This window comes from Ammospiza caudacuta, chromosome 1 (genome assembly GCF_027887145.1).
Source record: "Ammospiza caudacuta isolate bAmmCau1 chromosome 1, bAmmCau1.pri, whole genome shotgun sequence".
NCBI classification, from domain to species: Eukaryota; Metazoa; Chordata; class Aves; order Passeriformes; family Passerellidae; genus Ammospiza; species Ammospiza caudacuta.
This window is the reverse complement of record NC_080593.1, coordinates 20,791,363-20,812,308: the sequence shown is the minus strand read 5'-3', so window position 1 is coordinate 20,812,308 and position 20,946 is coordinate 20,791,363. Positions and strand designations below refer to the sequence as shown.

The 20,946-nt window shown below is 36.8% G+C and overlaps 1 protein-coding gene across 2 annotated transcripts in view; it reads left to right on the top strand.

Annotated features, from left to right (window-relative positions):
* Positions 1–1,770: 1,770 nt before the first annotated feature.
* The window catches only part of SLC39A12 (solute carrier family 39 member 12), a 33,555-nt gene continuing 14,379 nt past the window's right edge, over positions 1,771–20,946 (top strand). For both annotated transcript variants that reach the window (XM_058814156.1, XM_058814148.1), the window contains exons 1-6: positions 1,771–2,040; positions 5,376–5,657; positions 9,178–9,385; positions 11,292–11,494; positions 16,061–16,232; positions 19,485–19,657. In XM_058814156.1, coding sequence (XP_058670139.1) covers positions 1,771–2,040; positions 5,376–5,657; positions 9,178–9,385; positions 11,292–11,494; positions 16,061–16,232; positions 19,485–19,657 — 1,308 coding nt within the window. The remainder of the gene's footprint in view (positions 2,041–5,375; positions 5,658–9,177; positions 9,386–11,291; positions 11,495–16,060; positions 16,233–19,484; positions 19,658–20,946) is intronic.

Here is a 20,946-nt window from a genome sequence, read left to right as displayed (position 1 = left end):
GTGACATAGGATAAGTGGGGATGAAAGAGGCTGTTCTGTATGGGCAGTGTTTTGCAAAGAGAAAATATCATTTTTCTATGGATGTGCTTGAAAAGATTTCTATTTCTATTGTGTTCTCATATTTTTTAAAATTAGTAATATTTTATTGAAAAAACAAAATTAAGGTTTGTTGTAGCATTGATCAAATAATTTAGTAACACAGGGAACAGTTATGAGTGCTTGCATATATTATCCATCATAAAGAAATACATACTTTAGTGGGTTTTATACATCTTGTACTTCTAAAATAGACTGCTTACATAAAAAGATAACTACTAGAAAATGTGAAATAAATTCAGTAATGCAATGCTTAGAACTTGGAAGTACAAGAAGAACGTGTACTAATTCCTATCCACCTCCATTGTTACCTTAAGGGCAGCTCTCTCCATAGCAACTGAAAACTTTTCAAGGCAGCAATAAACTAATCCTCTCCAGCTTCCAGAGCACCATCAAGGAATTTTAAAAACATTGGACTTCCAGCAGCTAAATACTTCTGAGGATTCAGAAGGCCACAAAGCTAGATACTCGAGCATTCTTTTTCCTTTCAGAAGGTAAGAAAATAACATTTAGAAATAAATGCTCATAATATCCTCATAACAATGATACATATTCCTAACACTAAAATATATCTAAACACCAAAAGATTTCCTAATATCTAAAAACATATTAACTTTTTTTGGACTAAATGTCCGTTTGAATTCAGCAGTTCTTTTTCAATTTTAAATACTTTGTTACAAAGTTTCCTTTAAAATAAGATGTGTATCATATTGCAGTTCAAAGGAGATGAACGTATATGTGGCTGTTTAACACGTACTTTACTATCTGAATATGTATGTCACTGACAGCATCTGCCCATCAATAAAATCAAAACTTCTGAGGTAAACAGAAGTGAAACTATTTTATATTTCTTGTGCTTTGATATCGAGATAGATTACTGTGAAAGCAGAAGGAGTGGTTTATTAGGAAGGATTGTGAAGAAGAGAGATTTATAGTACAAAATGTCTTTTGCACCTAAAGTTAACAAGTTAAGCTTGTTTGTCTTGTTTATTCAGAGTTCTTTGAGTGAAATTATAACCTCAGCTTTGTAATACTTCTGTCTGAGTAGTGATCACTAATTTTTAAGTACATCCTGTTCCTTCTTTCTTTGTGAAGTATAGCTGGAGTTTACTGATGTTGGTAAAGTGTTTTGACAATATAACCTGCTTTATATTATTGCTATGTAACGTAATTACTGCACATTCATAATAGTATTAGACTAGCAATATTTATTTACAGCTATTTTTGTTACTAAAAACCTGTTTTCATGATGAAATGAAAGCAAAAGCCATGGTATTTTTCTATTCTTACTGAAAAGAATTAGTAGAGAATGCAATAACATAACACTGAAATGAAAGCCATAGACTTTATTTTTAAGAAGAGGGAAGGGCACTTTGAGACAACCTCTTATTGGTAATTCTAAAGAACTTTTGAGGCCATAGTTGTCTTAGTTTCCTGCTGTTCTGTGCTGTAAAGTCCTTACAGGCTCCCTGTTGTTCAAAAACAGCTTGTCACTGCAAATCAGCTTAGCCGACCAATTAATAAATCCTTTCGAACATATTGCATTCGCACTAATTAAAGGGTTGGGGTTTTTTTCCCCTTTACGATTCAGATTCTTCAGGTTTCCAGTTTAAGCTGTGCAGCGCAAACAACAATCCAACACTCAGTGCAGATCACGCACTGCAGGAAGAGGAGATGTGTTTTCTGACCAAGCATCCAGCTCTTGGGGTGGTATGTTCTGCTTTCATGTTCAGCGTGCTCATTGCTGAAGGACAGCCTGGGGAAGAGCATGGGCAGGATGGCAGCAATCCTCCCAGCAGAGGCTCTCTGGTGGAAGTTTTACGCGTTCTCTCAGCTGAAAACACTGAGCTCCACATGAACCACTCACGAGAACTGGTCAAAATGTTACTGGAGAGAGCTGAATGCCCACAGCGGATTTATGGCATGCAAGAGGATTGTAATCTGGTTAGTGCTTCAATTAATGAGGGATATCTTTACAGGATCATCAGTGAGTTCTAACATTTGTTTGAGTATACTGTCCTGAATATGATACCTAAACAGGTAAAAAACTTTTTGCAGCAAAGAAAATTTGTCCCTGCTTTGGTTCATTTTGAATTATTATTATTTATGCTTTGAGCTCATGAAGAGATATTCCAAACACGACAGGCAGTCCTTTGAGTTCCCAAGCGTTTGTTTTCCAGCAAAAGTTTTTCTGCTGATACCTTGTATAACAATAAAAGCATGAGCTTGAATTTGGGGCACAGGATTTCCACCATGGAAAGACATAGGTAAACCCTGGGAACCAGTTCTGCCACTTTTTTTGTTGTCGTTCTGGATTTTACTTCATAAAAATAAAACCCAGACAGGATTGTCTCAGATTTATGTGCTACTTCACTGAAATATTCAACATTAAGGGGAGGGTTTTGTAAGCAGTTCAGGTCAAGGAAAATGAAAGGCAGAACAATGAATCTACAAATCCAAATTGAAACTGGAAGTAGTCCAGGGTACAGTTGCACAGAGGGATTGGCTGTCTACTTGAGAATATTTTCAGAACTCAGTCCTGATTCAATGAATAAAGGACAGGGACAGTGTTACTGAGCAACTCGGCTAAAAGGGACGACAAAGGGCTTGGTCAGCCTTGGCTTTCATTACTCTGGCTCTGGCACTGCTCAGTGACCTACATACAGCAGTGTCACTTTATACCACACTTAGGAAGATGGTCTGAAAGGTGAATGTTTTTACAAGGTGCTGTTTTCAACAATCTGCCAAGCCAATGAAGTGGGAATCTTTTTATCCTGTGCAGTAGACAGATGCTCACTTTATTGACCCTTTCTAAAAATGCTCCAATTTTTCATATGAACCCAAATGTGAAATTTCATACATAAATATTGTAGGTGCCTGTCATTACCTAAATGGATAATTTTTTATGAGGGAGATTATTCACACATGGGCAATGAATATGCATCAGATACATGCCCAGATTGAAAATTATCATAATAAACATGGCTATATAGTCCTCCCAAACTACACAAAACAGGGGACTAAGTTTTTGGTCACCCTTTTGTTTTTCTTCTCTAGTGGCATGGTTTTTTCTGGTATTTGTGATGCATTTCTGGAGAGCTTGTTGGTGTCCTTGGATGGACAAAATCGAAGGGAAACTTAGCTGGGGCTTACTTTGTTCAATACTGCTACTCTGTTCAGGCTTCATCTTGGAAATTTTCTATAGGAAGACTTTGAGAACTTTCACCATTTTCAGTATTCCTCAGTGTCATCTGAGTCTGACACACTGCATGCATCCTGCACTGTCAGTGTTTCTGGGCCAGCACCAGAGGCACGTGGTTTTCTGTAGGAAATCCTTGAGGGAGACGTGGCATTTTCAGTCACATGGTGCGCACTTGGTACTGTGCTGAAATCTTCCATGATGATTTAACAAGATTTGGTAAAGCAAGATAGCAAAAGCTGTGCAAGAAGCACTACCCTTCAAGTACATCAAAATTTGAAACAGTCCCACCTTATATTTTCTTCCTCATACTTGTTGGGAATTGCTAATTCTTTTCAGATTCAATTTCCCTTCTAAATCCAGGACTGGTTTATATACCACATGACTTTGTTTTCAGATTTTTTTAATTTTTGTTTTTATGGTATCTCTAATGGGCATTTAAAAGTAGTGAAGTTTAATCCTTTTTTTAGACCCTCTTCTTGTTTCTTGTTATATAGTGGTCCTAAGACTCTTTGGGCAGGGGCTGGCAGCTGTTGGATGGCATCTGACATTTCTTTATCTCCTAAGCAAACAGAAGTCATATATTTCTTGCATTGGTAAACAAGTTGTTGGTTTTTTTTTTAAACTTCTGGCCACTTAAAGAAAAGAAACTCAGACTTCAGTGCCAAGGTTCTGGGCTTCTTTTTTTGTTTAGCTTTTCTAAATCAGGGACAGATGGTTATTCCTGTAAAAATATTAGTAGCAGCAAAACCCCCCCAAACTAAAAAACAAAAAACCCATGCTAATGACCAACCACTTTATATTCTCTTAATATCACTTCAAGGGTCACTCACCATGGGCTACCCATATACTATGGAGTAGCTGCATCTTTTACAATGCATCTGCTTCCTTCTGATTGGCAATTTTCTTTTCAGTCATCTTCCCTGCAAGAGCAAACAATGGACTCACTGATTGTAATTTATCCTCAGTGGGTTTTAAAATCTTACAGAATTCTTTGAAAATCTTCCACTTCATGCTATATGTTTATTGTATTACTACTGAGTGTTCATAAAGGCTGGTTGACTGACTTGAGGTCGTTGGGACAGAAAAGAAAATAGACTCCTCCTAGTCAAAAGAGTAATTCTCAGAGACTGCATTAGGAAAAGTTAAAGACCTTAATAAGCAATGAAGGCAGGAGAGGACACAGTGAACCATACTGTAATATAGCTTATTTATGCATATAAATAGTTAATTTGGCTATTAATGCTTACAATTTTACACTTATTAAAATCTGCGCTCAGATGTAAAGCCTGCACAGGGTGAATATGTAATTTCAGTCCCTCTTGAAATGCATTTGAAGGATTAAATGGGGTTGAGACCTTGTGCTGGCTCTCTGCACTGGATCTCATTGTTGCAGTTAACAGAATTCATTGAGAAACATAAAAATAGCTGTGTGATTACAGGCTCAATTATGTCTCTCAGCAGGGCATTGAATATGGTATAACTTCTGTTTACATAGCCTCAATTAACTACAGTCCAGCAACTGTTTTTATCTTATCATGTAAACACATATAGAATGCACAGATGACAATATGAATAGGCCTAGCCCTTATCTAATATATTTCTAACCAGAAGTATAATCTGCTGAAGCCAGTGGAAGCTTTTTGCTCTCTACAATGATTGATCAGAATTATTCCTAATTGTAGGGAGTCTAAATCATAGAATTACAGAATAGAATCATAGAATGGTTTGAATTTGAAGGGAAATTAAAGATCATGTAGTTCTGTACCCCCTACCATGAGTAGGGGCACCTCCCAATAGACCAGGTTGCTCAAAGTGCCATCTCTAGGACACTTCACTTTTTTTAAAAATTAAAGGGGCTCTGGAAAAAACCCCATGGTGTGATCTTGCAGCCATAGGACTCTGAAGAATTACCTACACCCTCCTCCTGCCATTCCATCAGCCTGCATTTGTGAAGTTTTGGGTTCGATCCCTTAAATATAGAACTTGTATTCTCTCATTGTCCTTCCTATCTGTATTTGCAGATGCCTGGCAGGCTGTCACTTGAGTTGAATTTCCATATATTTTTATTTCTTCACAGTGCCTTGAACCAGATGCTTTGTTACTGATAGCTGGAGGAGATTTAGAAGATCATCTCAGTGAAGAAGTATTTGAGAGAATTTCTCTTATTCTTCTCTACTACATTCTTCATCGTAGAGATATGTGTTCTTCAGAATTCAGTTTGAATGATAAGGATTACAAATTTTACCTACAGAGTATGCTTAGTTTAAGACATGATGAAGACTGTTATTCTTTTTCACGGAATGAAACTGAAGATATTTTAGCTGCAGTAAGGCAACATTTTAAAACTTCTGAAAACCAGGTAAAGAAAACATATGTAAAAATAACTTCATCTTTATTACAGGTGTGATACCTTTATGCTAGTACAGAGACTATGCCAGTACCAGAAGACTGGTAGGTGGAAGTGTCCAAGTACAGGCTGAACACTGGGATTGTGTTGGCTGTGCTGCTTAATGCTTTTCTTTGAGTTGTTTCTGGCATGTGCCACTTCCACGTGGTTGGTGAAATACTGTACTTTAGGGACCATTCCTAATGGGTAATTTAGATGCAGTTGCTCTGCTTAGGCCAGATGGAAAAGAGCACAGCTGTGTAGATGCAATATCTTGCACTTGGCTCCAAGTACAGAAAATACTTACTCATTTCTGATATTTCTTAGCATAGATACACTACCAGTGATCTATGAGATCTATTTGACATAGATCTATCTATATGGATTTATTTGAGATCCTTATCTCAAATAGGATCTATAAAATAATAGAATAATATTATGGAGTTCAAAGCTGAAGCATTTCAATGGTATGAAGTAGAACAGATACATTACTGGCTGATATAGGAGAAACAATGAATTCTTTTGCTGTGATGAAATCCCTGCCAGGTTCTACACTTCCATGTCTATCCAAAGCTGGATGGAATGAGGAATCTGTCCAAAGATATGATGGCTTCCTTCAGTAGAAACACGTTTGTGACTAATTATCTACAAGCATGGATATGCATTGTAGAAAGATTGTTAAAGATAAGCTTAAATTTAAAGTTAAAAAAAAAAAAGCATAATGAGGATTTTCAGCTGAGATCATAACTTCTAAGTCAGGGAACGTGCTTAAGTTTTCTCACTGCTGTTTAGAATTCTTTATTTCAAATAGGATCTATAAAATAATAGAATAATATTCTGGAGTTCAAAGTCAAAGAAGAAACTTTTCCTTGTAATGGGCAATAAAACAGGTTTTAGCCGGGTTAGATAACTCCTAAAGTACAGGTTGACCTCCAGTTTGCAGCTCCTTAGATCTGTTCAATGTATTGAGTTAAATTGGTTTATACAAAGGTCAAATTTTTCATTTCATTAGATTTTAATTTACAGCATGCTGTAGTAGGGTTTTCTGCACAAACAGAAGATGAGTAGGAGACCTGGCTGTGTACAGAATGTTGAGGGCCTCCAGTTCCTCTCTCTGTCTTTGTGTGGTCACTTCCCACCATAAATTATTCATTGACCAGTACTTTTGGTTCTGAGTCTTGGTGAACGTGCCGATTTCCAAGGACTCCAGTTGTATCTGAGCAACTGTAAAGAGGCATTGGTGGGTATTTGAAATGTCAAGATAGAATAACAGCCCATAAAATGCTTTACTGAGGGTTCTGTTTGTTTATGCTGGCAGTATAATCACTTGTCAAGCCTGTCCAGTAACTGAGACTTCATTCACTGACTTGAGGGAAAAGAAGTTTCTTTTATGAAAGGTACACAAAACATAATAGCATAATACTTGGAATCACAACACTTGAGTTGTGGAAAAGGGCCAAATGGTGCAGAGTAGTCATAGAAGAAAAGCATTTCTAGTGTCTCTTTCTGTGTTTTGGTTTCACAGAAAATGTTCTCTTCTTTAGTTCATAGCACCTAATGTCTTGTTTGAAATGAGATATTAAGGTTTGGATTGGGAAAACTTTAATGTATAGTGAATGAGCAGGAAAAGAAATGGCAGCCTCCTCTCTGAAGTGTTTATGATCTACATAAGGAGAGATGAGTGTGTATGAAATAAATGACTACTGTACTGGCTCATCTAACTGACTTTTAATTTTGCTAATATTAGTTTGAAAAAAATAAATTAATTATTTTTTTATCTTTGTTGTTGTTTTTTTCAAACCCAACCATTTGCAGTGAAAATAAACAAGAAAGGAAAAAAAGGAAGACAATATAAAAAGGGGGATAAATTTCCAGGAAACTGAGAGAGTTTGCAGACTTCCACACACATGGTTCTATACCACTAACTACTGTTTTTATTTGGTCACCCAGCAGGAAAGTCATATCAGCAAAATTATATCTTTCCATATTGTCCCCAGATAACTAATCCATAAAAAAACTATTGATTCCATTGAATGGGTCAGAACTAAAAACATTAAAAGAATTTGTTGGAATCCATAAGGTTAGAGGATTTTTAAGAAATGGTTAAAAGAAGTATGTAGGCCTCAGACTGAAGTTTTGTTAGCATTGCAAATGCAAGCAGAAAAGTTTTGACATGATTCTGCAAGCAGAAAAGTATTGACATGAACGAAGGTTTTGAATTAAGGCCTTGGAATCGACCAGAGTTTTTTGAACGATGACTTGTGACTGTTGCCAAACGTGATTCATATCTCTTTCAGGGATTGGGTCTTCACAGCATTGAGTTGCTGTGCCATAATATAGCAATGCTTCAGTTTAGTGAAAATAGGTCTTCAGCAGATAATAAGCAGAAATTTTGCAATAGAGCTATGAAACGCAAGTAGCAAGCGACAAGAAAATGAAAGCTTCTGGGTCAAACAGAGAGGGGGAAATGTTGTAATCCATAAGGTTAGAGGATTTTTAAGAAATGGTTAAAAGAAGTATGTAGGCCTCAGACTGAAGTTTTGTTAGCATTGCAAATACAGCAGAAAAGTTTCCCATGCAAGCAGAAAAGTTTCCCAAGCAGTAGACGTGACAAACTACTATAGGTCTCTGTGGAATTGGCTTTAGGATGGCAACAAGGTTATTTAATGTATATCTTTAGAAGGTTAGCATGAATAGAACTCTGTTCTTTGTCTCTTATGAACTAGTCTTTGTTTTAGCTACTATTACGTATGTTTTATAAGATTGGATAGAATGCTTGTCAATATGTGTTTTCTGTGTCTGATTGGCTGAATTCTAGTCTGAGATGATTTTATGTATTGCTGTATGAGCCCTGTTGGAGGAGACATTTTTTGGTGTGGATCAGTGAGCTGTCATGTCTCCATTTTGTGTTTTGAGACTGATGTGCTGGAAATAAAAGCAAAAATCTCTTCACTGGTCTGGTTACAATGTTATCCATATTTGGATAATTTGCCGCGGTCTAGTGGGTTCCTTTTTTAAGGCGTGGGTTCCTGACACCATTGGACTTATACCTGTCCCGTCCCCCGCAGAATTCTTCCTGAACTTTGAGATGAAGAGTTACAGTCTGTATTATCTGAGCCTATTTCTTGTGCCTTAACAAAAATTCATGCCCTTTCTTCTACTTTCTAGAAGTAGATGTAGATGTAATTGAGGAGGACACTAGGAACAATAGAAACAGCAGGAAAATAACACTGAGCAAAAATAACCTGAATGAGGAACTGTACTTTTTCCCCATTAGACACTGAGTAAATGTTCAAGATTTTTAATTCTATGCCTGTTCTCCTTTAAATGTCCTTTGATTAGCTGTCCTGCTGGCAATTACAGCTTACATCTTAGCATTTTTTCTACTCTGGCTGTCTATGAAATTGTTCTCTACAGTTTCTCCTCCTGTCACTTTGATTATTTAAATGGAGGTTAGCAGGACTGTCTTCATGCTGTTTTCTCCTGATTTCAGTGTGTTGATGTGAGCACTCTGGAGAAAAATGCTGATATAATGGACAGAGATGGTGCTGATGAAAACACTCTTCCACGCCTGGCTGCTTTAATCCTTACTCTGGCTCTCCAAGGAGTCTGTATGGGGAAAGCAAGTTTGCCTTCCCCAGAATTCTTTATAAAATATATTTTCAGTTCTCTAAATAGTACCACTGAGCTCCAAGTGACAGGTAAGCTGGAGTATGCAAAGTTCATTTCTTCAGGAAAATTTATTGCTGGACTTATCAGAAATGCTACTTAACCATAAATAAATAGAAGTATAGGAGTGCTCTAACAGGTCCAGAAATAACAAAACAAAAAACCTGAAACAAAACTAAACAAATGCCAAGCTCTCAGCAGCAGCAGCAGCAGCAGCAGCAGCAGCAGCAGCAGCAGCTATTAATTTCTGTAAAAGGTTGTGACTACTTGGCAGTTTAAGAAGCTAAGCTACACCATCAATTCAGAGGCCTGGTATGTATTTAGAAGGTTGTTATAAGACATCAACTTTTCCTTTTTTGTGGCAACTGCTAACAGCAACAGTTTACAAGCTTTTCAGAGCACTTTTTAAAAGTCACATTAAGTATGGGTTAAAACAGATTAAAAAATTGAATTGAGCATAGGTAAAAACATTTTTAACATTCATAAGTTACACAGAGGTACATTGAATCACAGAAATAAATACAAAAAAATGTAATAATCCTTAGGCCCAAACTGGGGCTTATAGATTGCATTAACAAACACTGGTTTGGCAGCAAAGCCCTTCCTTTAAAATTGCCCAGCCAGATCTTGTAAAATAATTCTCACAAGAATGGATAGAGCCATCTCAGCCCAGTGCTACTAAATAGCTGTGTATGGTGAAATATGGCCCCAGTGAAGATAACAGCAGGACTGTATGCTTGGTGGAGTTAGGATGTCATTCAGAAAAACAAAAAATGTTCTTAATATTTTTATCAATATTCTTAATAATAATATTGTTATATTCTTAAAATTTTCTTAAGTTTGTTACAGAGTAAGTCTATTTTATGTCTAAGCTCATTATACTGTCCCTTTAAATTTATTTAAATTCTTAATAGTAATTTCAGGAAAGAGTAAGAATCTGGAAGCATAGAAAAAGAAAATTAGATGTTACTATATTTAGAAAACAAATATACCTGCAAATACAGCTCCATTCAGATCTGTTTGTTTACCTAACCAAAAGAAAGTAGTGAAACATCTTATCAGAAATTTTTTTGTGAGATTTACCATTAGGACTACACTATTTGCATTTTCTGAGTAACAAGATTTAAAAACTAAAGGATTATCATGTGGAAACATTCCCATTAATCTAAATTTCTTTAAAATTAATTTGTGGACCACTTTTTAATAGACAAATTAAGGTTTACAGAAATTATCACTATGGCTTCATTTGAAAGTACAGGGGTGAAGGAAGGTGATAAGGAAGATAGGATAGAGCCTGCATCTCAAATAACTGGGCATTCCATCAGCAGAAGCACACATTGCACCCCAGCTATTTAATGAGGTACATCTGTGCATGATCTCAGATTTGGATTAGGGATCCTGGCTCTCTCCTTCCTGTTTCAGTACTGTGAGCAGGCATCTTCCCAGTTAACCAAAGGAGAGAAAAAAAATCACTGTCCTGTGCTGTGCTCCTGAAGTGCAAGGACAGCACAGCATGCTGAAAATTGATTTCAGGACACCCTATGGAGGATGTGTTTCCTGATCCAAATACCTGGCTGTGGCAACTTAGTGTGGAGTTCCATTTACACAGGAAAATTTCAAGAACAGTGAAGTTATTTAACAATTACTAGATAACTTTGTCAGAGATGCTGAATAAATGAAAGATGAATTTCCTGCCAGTCATATCTGAGTGCGACATGTAAAGGGGGAAAGGCTGAGGATCTGGGTGTCTGGAACTTCCAGAGTTGTTAAGCAGAAATTGCCTCTAGTACCAAACTATAAAGATAAAAGAGTATTAAAATGAGGAATTGAATCAATGTTGTAACAAACAAAAAGAAAAAAAAATTGTCTTTTAAATATTTTGTCTTTTAAGTGTGTATTTTCCTATGGTAACATATCTGTTCTCTAATCAATTACTAGAACTAGAACAACTACTCAATGTGCTTAGAGTCAAAAAGACCTGCACTGTAAATGGACAATTTCACAGTCACAAAAGAAGACGTTACAGTGTGGCAATCAGAGATACTGGAAGAAGAAATACTCCAGTCAAAGGAAACCATACAAAAGGAGACTATCTGAAAGGCTATTTTGAAGATCGTGAAAGGAACACAGATTGGGACCAGGTTCATTTATTTTTATGTTATTATAATGTTGGTGACAGAATTTCACAGACAGAAGTTTAAATTGATTTGCAAACCATGCAATATGTCTGAGGTAAAATGTATTAATTTCAAAAAGGAATGTAGATACAGATGAAAATATATATTTATATAGCTATATTGGTTTAAATACTAATTGGGAAAAAAATTTTGTGGATGTTGAATGTGCAATTAAAGTCACTGGGAGGGGCTAACAATGGCTAGTGTTACCTGGAATCAGGTGTTTCTTCAAGACTCAGAGGAGTGGGTTAACATGGCTTCGATGTTTTCTTACAGTTATTAGAGATTTCTTGTGGTTTTATGTCACAGAGTTTCTAGGACGCCTTAAGTGACCTGGTAGAAAGAGGGATTGTTTCGCACTAAGGAAAACAAATTCAATTAAAGTTTATCTGTAAGTTGCTTTTAAAAGGCTTCTGTAAATTGAAGACTGGACATTTCCAAACTCTTTTCATAGCCATTTATGGAATCCAGAAGTCTTCTTTAGAAAGTATAAAGACTGTAAAACAGAGCCTTAGGTACTCCAAAGTATGTTCTCTGAGAACTTTGAAGGACACTGGCTTATTGCAGGTGATTTTATCCTTATCCTAAAAATTTGAAAATAAATAAATTTTGTTTATGGCAATGATCAAGATGGTAACTGACTTCCATCCTTTAGACGGGGTATCATTCCACAGACAAAAAAGGAGACTCCAAAGCATATAATTGGTATATATTTCCATGTATACATTTGAAATATATTCTTCAAAGAACACTTTTCTATTGTTTTCAACCCTTTATCATTTATATTAACTCAGTGGCAATGTTTCTTTTCGATTTAGGAGAACTGAGTGATGTTGACTTTTCTGTGAGGTCATTTCATGAGTGAAATTGACTTTTTCTGTGTGGTCATTTTATGATGGGGAGCTGAGACAAATTTCATCTGGTTAAATGCTATTCTGATAGATATTTATCTCTGTAATTATATTGCATTTGAAATGCATACTCTATCAATACGTTTATTTCTTTGCAGCTGACCACAAAAAAGGATCATGCTGATCAGCATGATGAGGCTTTTAATGGGGTCTCAAAATAATCCTGAACTAAGGTCATTTTAAATGTGTTTCATATGAATTTTAAATTATGAAGGACAGAAATCAGTAGTGATCCTATCTGTAAGAGAAGTAAAATTCTCCAGCAACTGAAGTATTTTTAAAGCTCAGTTTTTTGAGTTCTTGAACTTCTAAGACTGACTGTAACTCAAAGGATAAATGTGCAGGGGCATTATCTGAGTCTTAGGAGTCAACTGTTCTGTATACATAAAAAAATCACAAAGAAACATCTGGACAGAACATAATTTCTCTTCTGTATTAATTCCTAGTTTCTAAGGAGGTTTTTTTCCATTTATGTTCTTTTTAGCTATGCCTATTTTCCTTTACATATTCCACATGTAAAGTGGAATATGTAAAGGAAAATGGGCATAGCTAACATATGGAAACACTTCATGTTTCACTGCAGTGTTGCTAATTTTTTCTCCTGATAGTTTTTCTGCAGCTATGATAGCCATTGTGCTTCATTAGTAGCTGATTCTGCTACGTACAGGACATTGACTTGTCTATGGCTTGTGTTCACTAACTGCTTTAAGATCTGTAATTTAATTTTTATATAGGAATAATTATTTGAAACATTACCACAAAAAAGGGTCACTGCTTTCTTTTGAAGTCATTATTGTCTCTACAATTACAAATGTCTATAAAAATAGTAAATGGTAAGTAATCTAATATGATAAATAATCTTACATTCCGTTAAACTATGTCACATCTATGTATTCATTTATTTTCCCTCATTAAACAAACATGGATTTTGGAAACCCAAATCATCCATCCATCCATCCATCCATCCATCCATCCATCCATCCATCCATCCATCCATCCAGCTTTTCACATGAAAATATGCAAAATCAATGTGCTTATTTCTTTGTTATCATCCTCCAGGATGATACACGCATCGTTGCTTTTCTATTGGAGACAGTTCTCTGCCTCCTTGTTTTAGAAAGCTTCAAAGGCTGGGACTTGCAACTAGAAAAGATGCAGGTCCTCATGCCCCACATCTTACAAGAACATTTTACTAAATAGACATTAACACTATTTTTATGTAGGGGTGGACAATTTATTTTTACGATTGATATTTTGATTTTCATTGAAAATTCATGGTAATAAATTCTCATCGAAAATTCTAGACAATAAATTCACATTAAAATTTAGGTTTGCAGTAATCCTGGACCTCATCTTGTCTATTGTACTTGTCAAAAAAGAGCCAATTTCAAAGTCAGATCAGATTTCACAGAGCCATGTAGAGTTGAATTCTGAATGTCTCCAAAAACAGAGTTTATAGTCTTTGAGAAATCTGTACCAGTCCTTTATTGCCTTCATCTTGATGGCCTTATTTATTATAGCATATTGGAGTTTTTAATTGCTGCAACTAATACCTTTCACCTCTCATTCTTTTGCTGTATGCCTCTGAAAACATTCTGGTTATGTCTTCCCTCCAATCACCTTAGACTGTTGAAGACTTAAGATGCCCACCAACCCTCCTGTTCCCAAAGTGAGCAAACCCAGGTCCCTCAGCCTCTCCTGGCACATCATGTGCTGCAGTTCCTAGGCGTCTTGGGGGCCCTCCATGGATTTCCCTCAATTTGCCAGTGTCTTGCACTGCTGGTTATTGGCTGGACATAGTCCAGATGTGGGCTCCCATGTCCTGAGTGGTGGGCAATATTCTTTCTCCAGTACCTGCTGGCTCTGCTCTTGCTGGTGCAGCCAGTGTGCAGTTAGTGGTCGCTGCCACAAGGGCACACTGGTGGCTCATGTTCAAGTTTCCTGTCAGGAGCCACCCCAAGGGCTTTTTCTGGAAACCTGCCTTCCTTCTGGCCAGTTTCCCTAGCCTCCATTGATGCATGGAGTTATTCTGTGTGAAGCCAAATAAGTTTGTCTTGGCTGATCTTCACTAAGGGCTGGTCAGCCCATTTTTTGTCCTGTCAGGTCCCTCTACATAGCAGCCACACCCATCAGCATTCTGACTAGTGGTCCCAGTTGAGTTTCACCTGTGAATGCCATCTGGTGCACTCTGTTCCATCACTCAGGTTGTTGGTGAAGGTGTTAAATGATAAATAATATAATCCCTGCTCTGACTGGTCAGCAGTGCTGCTCATGACCAGCCAAAATCCTAGTGTTCCAACTTGATACCAGATGTAAGTGCTCCCTAGTTCTGGAGTCAATATCTCTACCTAGAACAGGCAAAATTAAGGCCTCTTCTGATATGGCAGCTCCTGAATTGTGTTCATGCTCTCCTTTGGTCTGAAGGCAGAACACGCTCAGTCCAGGTGACAAGATCACCCATTATCCTGAAGACTTGGATGTGGTTTTCAGAAAAAACTATATCAGTGCTCAATTAATTCAGTTTCTTAGTGAACCATAAAGCATATTTTACTTTACTAATGGATGAGCAATAGCAGGAATGTGTTGGATTTTATCTGGGTTATTGAAAGGTAATTATACTTAACTTCAAAAGAAGGTTAGGCTTCAGTAATGAGATAAAGAATATTTAGGAAAACCTTGAGTCTCAGATGCAGACTAATTTAAATGAAAGAAAATTTTTTGGTTTTAAATATTGAATCACAGCTCATCAGATGAGATTAAGAAATGAAGATTATTAATAAAACAATATATTTGTTAAGTAAGATAACATATTTGATCTGGAGTTCTTCTGTTTAAAAGTGTTTACAGAAATTTCCACTAGAACTTTTCTTGTGTTAACTGCTCGTGTTTTTACTGGAAGTTTCATCCTGGAGCAGAACACACAAAATGTCTTCATGACAATTTTTGAAATATAAATGTTTCCATGAAAAATTGCTTCTTTTGACAAAGACATGCTCCAAGCAAGAACAAAAAGTAGTTGGAATTCAGAAGTACCTGTAATAATACGATTATTAAGCAAACTTTAGACCAATATTAGACTATGTAACATCTAGTTTGCTGACATGCCCTCATTTATTGAATTTAAAAAGCTAATTTATTTCCATATCTTACTGAAGATCCAGTACAAGGACGAATTTCAGTATTGCTTTAATGCGGGCAGTATCTTATATTAGTAGCACTATTACTGCAAATAATGTAGTTTCACAAGAATAGCTAAGAATATGGTTTGTATTAGCATTGAAACTTTTTTCTTAGCACATATAACAATAAAATATTGAGAGATATTATTAGATATTATTTTGTAAGATCTTAATGACATTAAGTGGCTTCAATAAAAATTGAGCAGGTTTATCCTAAAGATTCTGATCTTTCTGAAATATACTAGTATCGATTTTACACAGAAAAAAAGTGAAGTAATTGAAGTAATTAAACTAATTTAAGCAAGAAAGAGTATAGATATATAGCAGGTTTCTTCTAGGGCTGGAGTGCTCTGTGTTCTTCTAAGATTCTGTATTTAACCTCAAAATTAAATGCAGGTATATGCAACATGTTTAGTAACTGTGTATACTTTCCTCCAAAGGTTTGTTTCTCTGCCAATGAACTTGTGAAGATATTTTTGAAAAACAGTTCTTCCTCCATTTCTAAGGACCACTTCAAGCAAATCAGTCCAGCTATCATTCAACAGCTTTTAAGTTGTTCATGTCAGCTTCCTGATTTCAAACAGACAAAGCTTCCACCAACAACTATGGAAAGTAAGTTATGTTCTTATTAATAATTTTTTATTTAAATTCAGATAAAGGGGTGCAAGGACTTCTGGAGACTTTTCACTCATTAATAATCCAAAACATAGGATCTATGCCATCTGTAATTTATGCATTCTATCATTTCATAGCATACATGTCAGATAATAGTATTATATTGAGAAGTGAGGAGAGTCAATGGTCTAAATTTTATACTATTTGGAATTCTATTTCCACATGTAAGGTTTTAAGCTTTATTTTCTTCATTTGTTAGAGGACTGCTTGATATTGCCAGCAGGTAGGCAATAACAGGTCCTCATCTATGGATTGCTGGGCAGTAAGGGCTTATATTGTGAAATTTGCGCCAGGTTTCTGTTGTAAACATTGCATTGCTCTTACATAAAACTTCAAAGCTACATTAACTGGCATTTTATACCATGATGTGGCAAATGCTTGATATAGATAAGTTGAGCAGGAATGCTACTGGTGTTTCAGCTTGTGATATTTTATAGCAGAGGAGCTTTGAGGATACTGTTAGGGTAAGAAAAACATCCAGAAAAACAGTAACAGGGCAGCAGGACTGTGTGATAGAGCTGGAGCAAGAACTGACTGAGGGTCTAATTAGGTTGTTTCTTGTTGCAGTTGTAGCCCTCACATGCCTCTGCTTCCAGGGTTTTCTGCCCCATCTGTTCCATGGATTTCACTTCTCCTGTAATCAGTCCTTAATCCACCTTATAAAAGAAAAATCTGAATGTGAGGTGACTCAGATACAGGGTCAGCTGAATCAGAAATAGGGCTTCCTAATGTGTTTTCTGGGTTTTTTTTTTTCACTTTAAGCCAATAATATCTGGGTTACAAATCAAGGTGTACTGGTGTAATAACAGAGACATTAATTTTGCTGGGGAATTTGGGAGTCGGGAATGACCAAAAAGGAACAGACATCTAACCATAATTGCCTGCATCTACAGGAGCACTTTTTAGGCTACAAATCAATGTCTTCAATACCTTTATCCTAATATCTACATGGTCAGCTTTAGATGACTGGATCTTTTTGGAGCTAGTAAGTTTTCCCCACACCCTGCTGCCCAATGATCCTTATGGATCAGCACATGAATTAAAAAGCATGAAAGGACACATGAATATCCCAGAAGTAAAAAGCATGGGAGAATCCTCATGGATATTCCAAGAATTGTTATGGTAGAGACATACAGAATAGGAAGAATCATTATGGGTCTTCAATAGGCAGCAGTCCTTTCTTATATCTCTGCTCATTACTTGAACACATTGCAGTCTTTACTGCTTTGATCTTTTCTGTGCTACACAGATATGACCATTTTTTAGATCAGGAATCAAGGGACAAAGAAAGAAAAGAAAGGAACTTACCCAGGTCACATACAAGGTTCATAAAAAATTCACTGTTAAGTGGTATTCTTCCAAGTCTAAAGCCATCAGCCCAATCAATGACATTTTACTGATCTCATAAAGGTGAGAGATGAGAAAAATTGAACTATTCAAGTGCAGAATGGAATTAATAAGAGCCCTTTCTACAGCCCTTTCCCTGTGCTTTTTGACAAAGGAAGGTTTCCATGACCACAGGGACACTTCTGCCGTCTTATTCCAGATAAAGAACTCCATGTTTGACCTATGTGTGAGCCAGTGATCTGAGCATAGGCTCATTAGTCTTACTGTGTACTCTTATTTTACTGATGGGCTGCGCTGTTTTGGCTAAGTCACCAAGGGCCTGACATTCCATATATTTCTACTATACTCTTGTATTTGGATGTGCAGTCTGTGAAATTAGCTGTCTGATTTTATGAGGTGCTAAGCACTCGCAATGCTATTGAAGTTTGAAACATTAAGTGACAGTTTAAAAAATATTTTGGCATTAATTCCTTTATGTGTGTTTCTCATCAGTGTTTTACCTCCCATTATAAGACTTCCATAGAAATTAATTGGGATTCATGTTCTGCAAAAGGTTGGAAATGTGAGCAGCATGTAACTCTGAGATTATAAAACTAATATTCAAAAACATCCCAGCAATCTGGGAAAAATAGGCTGGTGGTCCTGGTGTATTAACTGAAGGGATGTAGTTCCACACCAGATTTTTAAATATAATTTGGACCAAAATGTTTGTGCTTAGAACCTAAATTAGATCACTACATTTATTTGAGATTTTAGGCCTTTGTTTGTTTGCAGAAAATGATTTGGTTAAAAAACTGGTGTTGACTGTAAAAATACACAGGTGTGGCGTGTGAGAACATAGAATCTCAAGCATAAATCTTTTAATAGAGGAAGCAAATACAGAGCAGGGTGCACTGTGCTGCTCTGAGTGACTCTGATTTGCATAGACACAGTCTGTTTTTCTCTTAGGGTCTGAAATTTGGAAATACCAGACTATTACATGCAAAGCCTCAAAAAATGAATGTTTTCTGGGTTTCTAATTCTATCATCTGTTCACACATGACTAGAAAAATCTATATGGCTGTTGTGGCTTAACCCCAGACAGAAGCTAAATATGAAGCAGCCACTCACCCACCCTTCACTGCCTCCCTCCACAGGGATTGGGGAGGAGAACTGGAAAAAGGTAAAACCCATCAGTTGAGCTATCATCAGTATAATAATTGAGAAAAAGTAAAATATACAATTCATGCTACTCCTCCTACTAGTGCAATTAGAAATGGAAAAGAGGATTACAAAGGAAACAATAAAAGAGAGAGGGAAATAAACCCCAAGATAAACAAGTGATGTGCAACACAATTGCTTACCCCCTGCTGGCTGATGCCCAGCTCACCCCTGGGCAGCAATCAGCCCCTCCTGGCCAACTCCTCCCAATTTCTGCACTGGGTATGGATGTTCTGTGGTGTGGAATATCCCTGTGGCCAGTTTGGTGAGCTGTCCCAGAGGTGTTCCCCTCCCCTTCCCCAGATTCTTGTGCATCTCCTCACGTTCAGAGCATGAGACACTGAAAAGTCCTTGGCTCAGTGCAAGCACTACTCAGCAACAACCAAAACATCAGTGTGTTACCAACAATATTCTCATCCTGCATCCAAAAACTGCACTGTACCAGGTACTAGGAAAATTAACTCAATCCCAGCTGAAATCACATAGTGTCACAATGAATCACTTCTCCTGAGTGCTTGTACAGAGGTATGAAAACATATCCTCAAAACAACAATTACAAATATTAAAAAATACTCAAATACAAATACAAATATTGGATTAATAAAGGTGCCCTTGTTTTGTTTCATTTGTTTTCCCCTACAGAATATGGTTACAGCACTGTTGCTGTTTTACTTATTACTATTGGATCTATGTTTGGTACAACTCTCATTTTATTTAACTCCTGTCAAGAAATCTATACACTCATTTTACAGCTGTTTGTCGGTTTGGCTGTTGGAACCCTTTCTGGAGATGCATTGCTACATCTTATTCCTCAGGTAAGTAATAGACACTTCTGTGCTTTTTAAAATGTTGAAATATATGAACAGAAAGGTTTCATTTATACCTGGAAAATGCTCATCAGGTCATAAATAAAGTGTTCCATGAAATTCCCCCAGCACCTCATTTACATTTGCACTCTGTAGCTCAGAGAGAGATTAAAAATAATAATAAGTAAAAATCCATGATTGATGAATTCAAAGAAAGAAAGGTTCCTATTTTTCAAAAAAAAATTCAGTAACTCCACAAGTCCTGTGCAAGGCATGTTCTAGATGCGTATTAATTTATTTCATGAGGCAGATTCTGTAACACATTTTAACAAAAATTGTTCTAAGGTTGTGTGAGACATTCACAGTCCCCTCCACAGATTGTTCCAGAGAACCAGGCACTATAAACCTAATTAATCCTGATGCCTAGAACTGTAATAAAATTCATAATCTAAATTTTAAAAACAGGATAAAATGCAAAACAGAACCAAATTTTCCATTGCGTATTCATTTATTTTTAACAGTCTCCTCTGATATGATACAGATGTTATGAGTAGACTTCCAGTGGTCACAGAATGAGATCTTTGCAGCTTCAGATTCTGGTTAAAATTCTCTTTATGCTCAATACATCATCTTTGAAGGCAAAACTGGGAGAGTGGTTTAAGGAAGGCAATTCTCACTGAATGTGAGACAAATGCATTTCTTTCAGCAACACCTTTTAAGTGTGAAAGTATTCTCCTTTGCCAGTTTTAAGTGATGTATCCAGTAGCCTTTAGAACCCTCCCTTTCAGAGCAAAGGAGGGCTGCTGTGCTGTGACACTGGGGAAAAGAAGGAAGCACACCCACCAACAGAAATGCATGTTTGCATTAATAGTGCATTAATTAATTTATGGTTCATTTTCACAGAATCACAGAATTACAGAACTACAGAACAGTTAGAGTTGGAAGGGATGCCTGCAGATCATCTAGTCCAACCCACTGCCAAGCCAGGATAAGTTAGAGCAGGTTCCTAAGGAATATATTGAGGTGTTTTTCATGTCTCCAGAGAGGGAGAATCCACCACCACCCTGTGCAGCCCATGCCAGTGCTCTGCCACCCTCAATGGAAAGAAGCTCTACTTCATGTTGAGTTGGAACTTTTTGTGTTTTAGTTTATGGCCATTGCTCCTCACTCTGTCATTGGGAACCATTGAAAAGAGTCTGGCTCCACCCTCTTGGCACCCACCTTCGAGATATTTGTATGCATTAATGAGATCCCCTCTCAGACTTCTCTTCTCTAGACTGAACAGGCCCAGTTCCAGC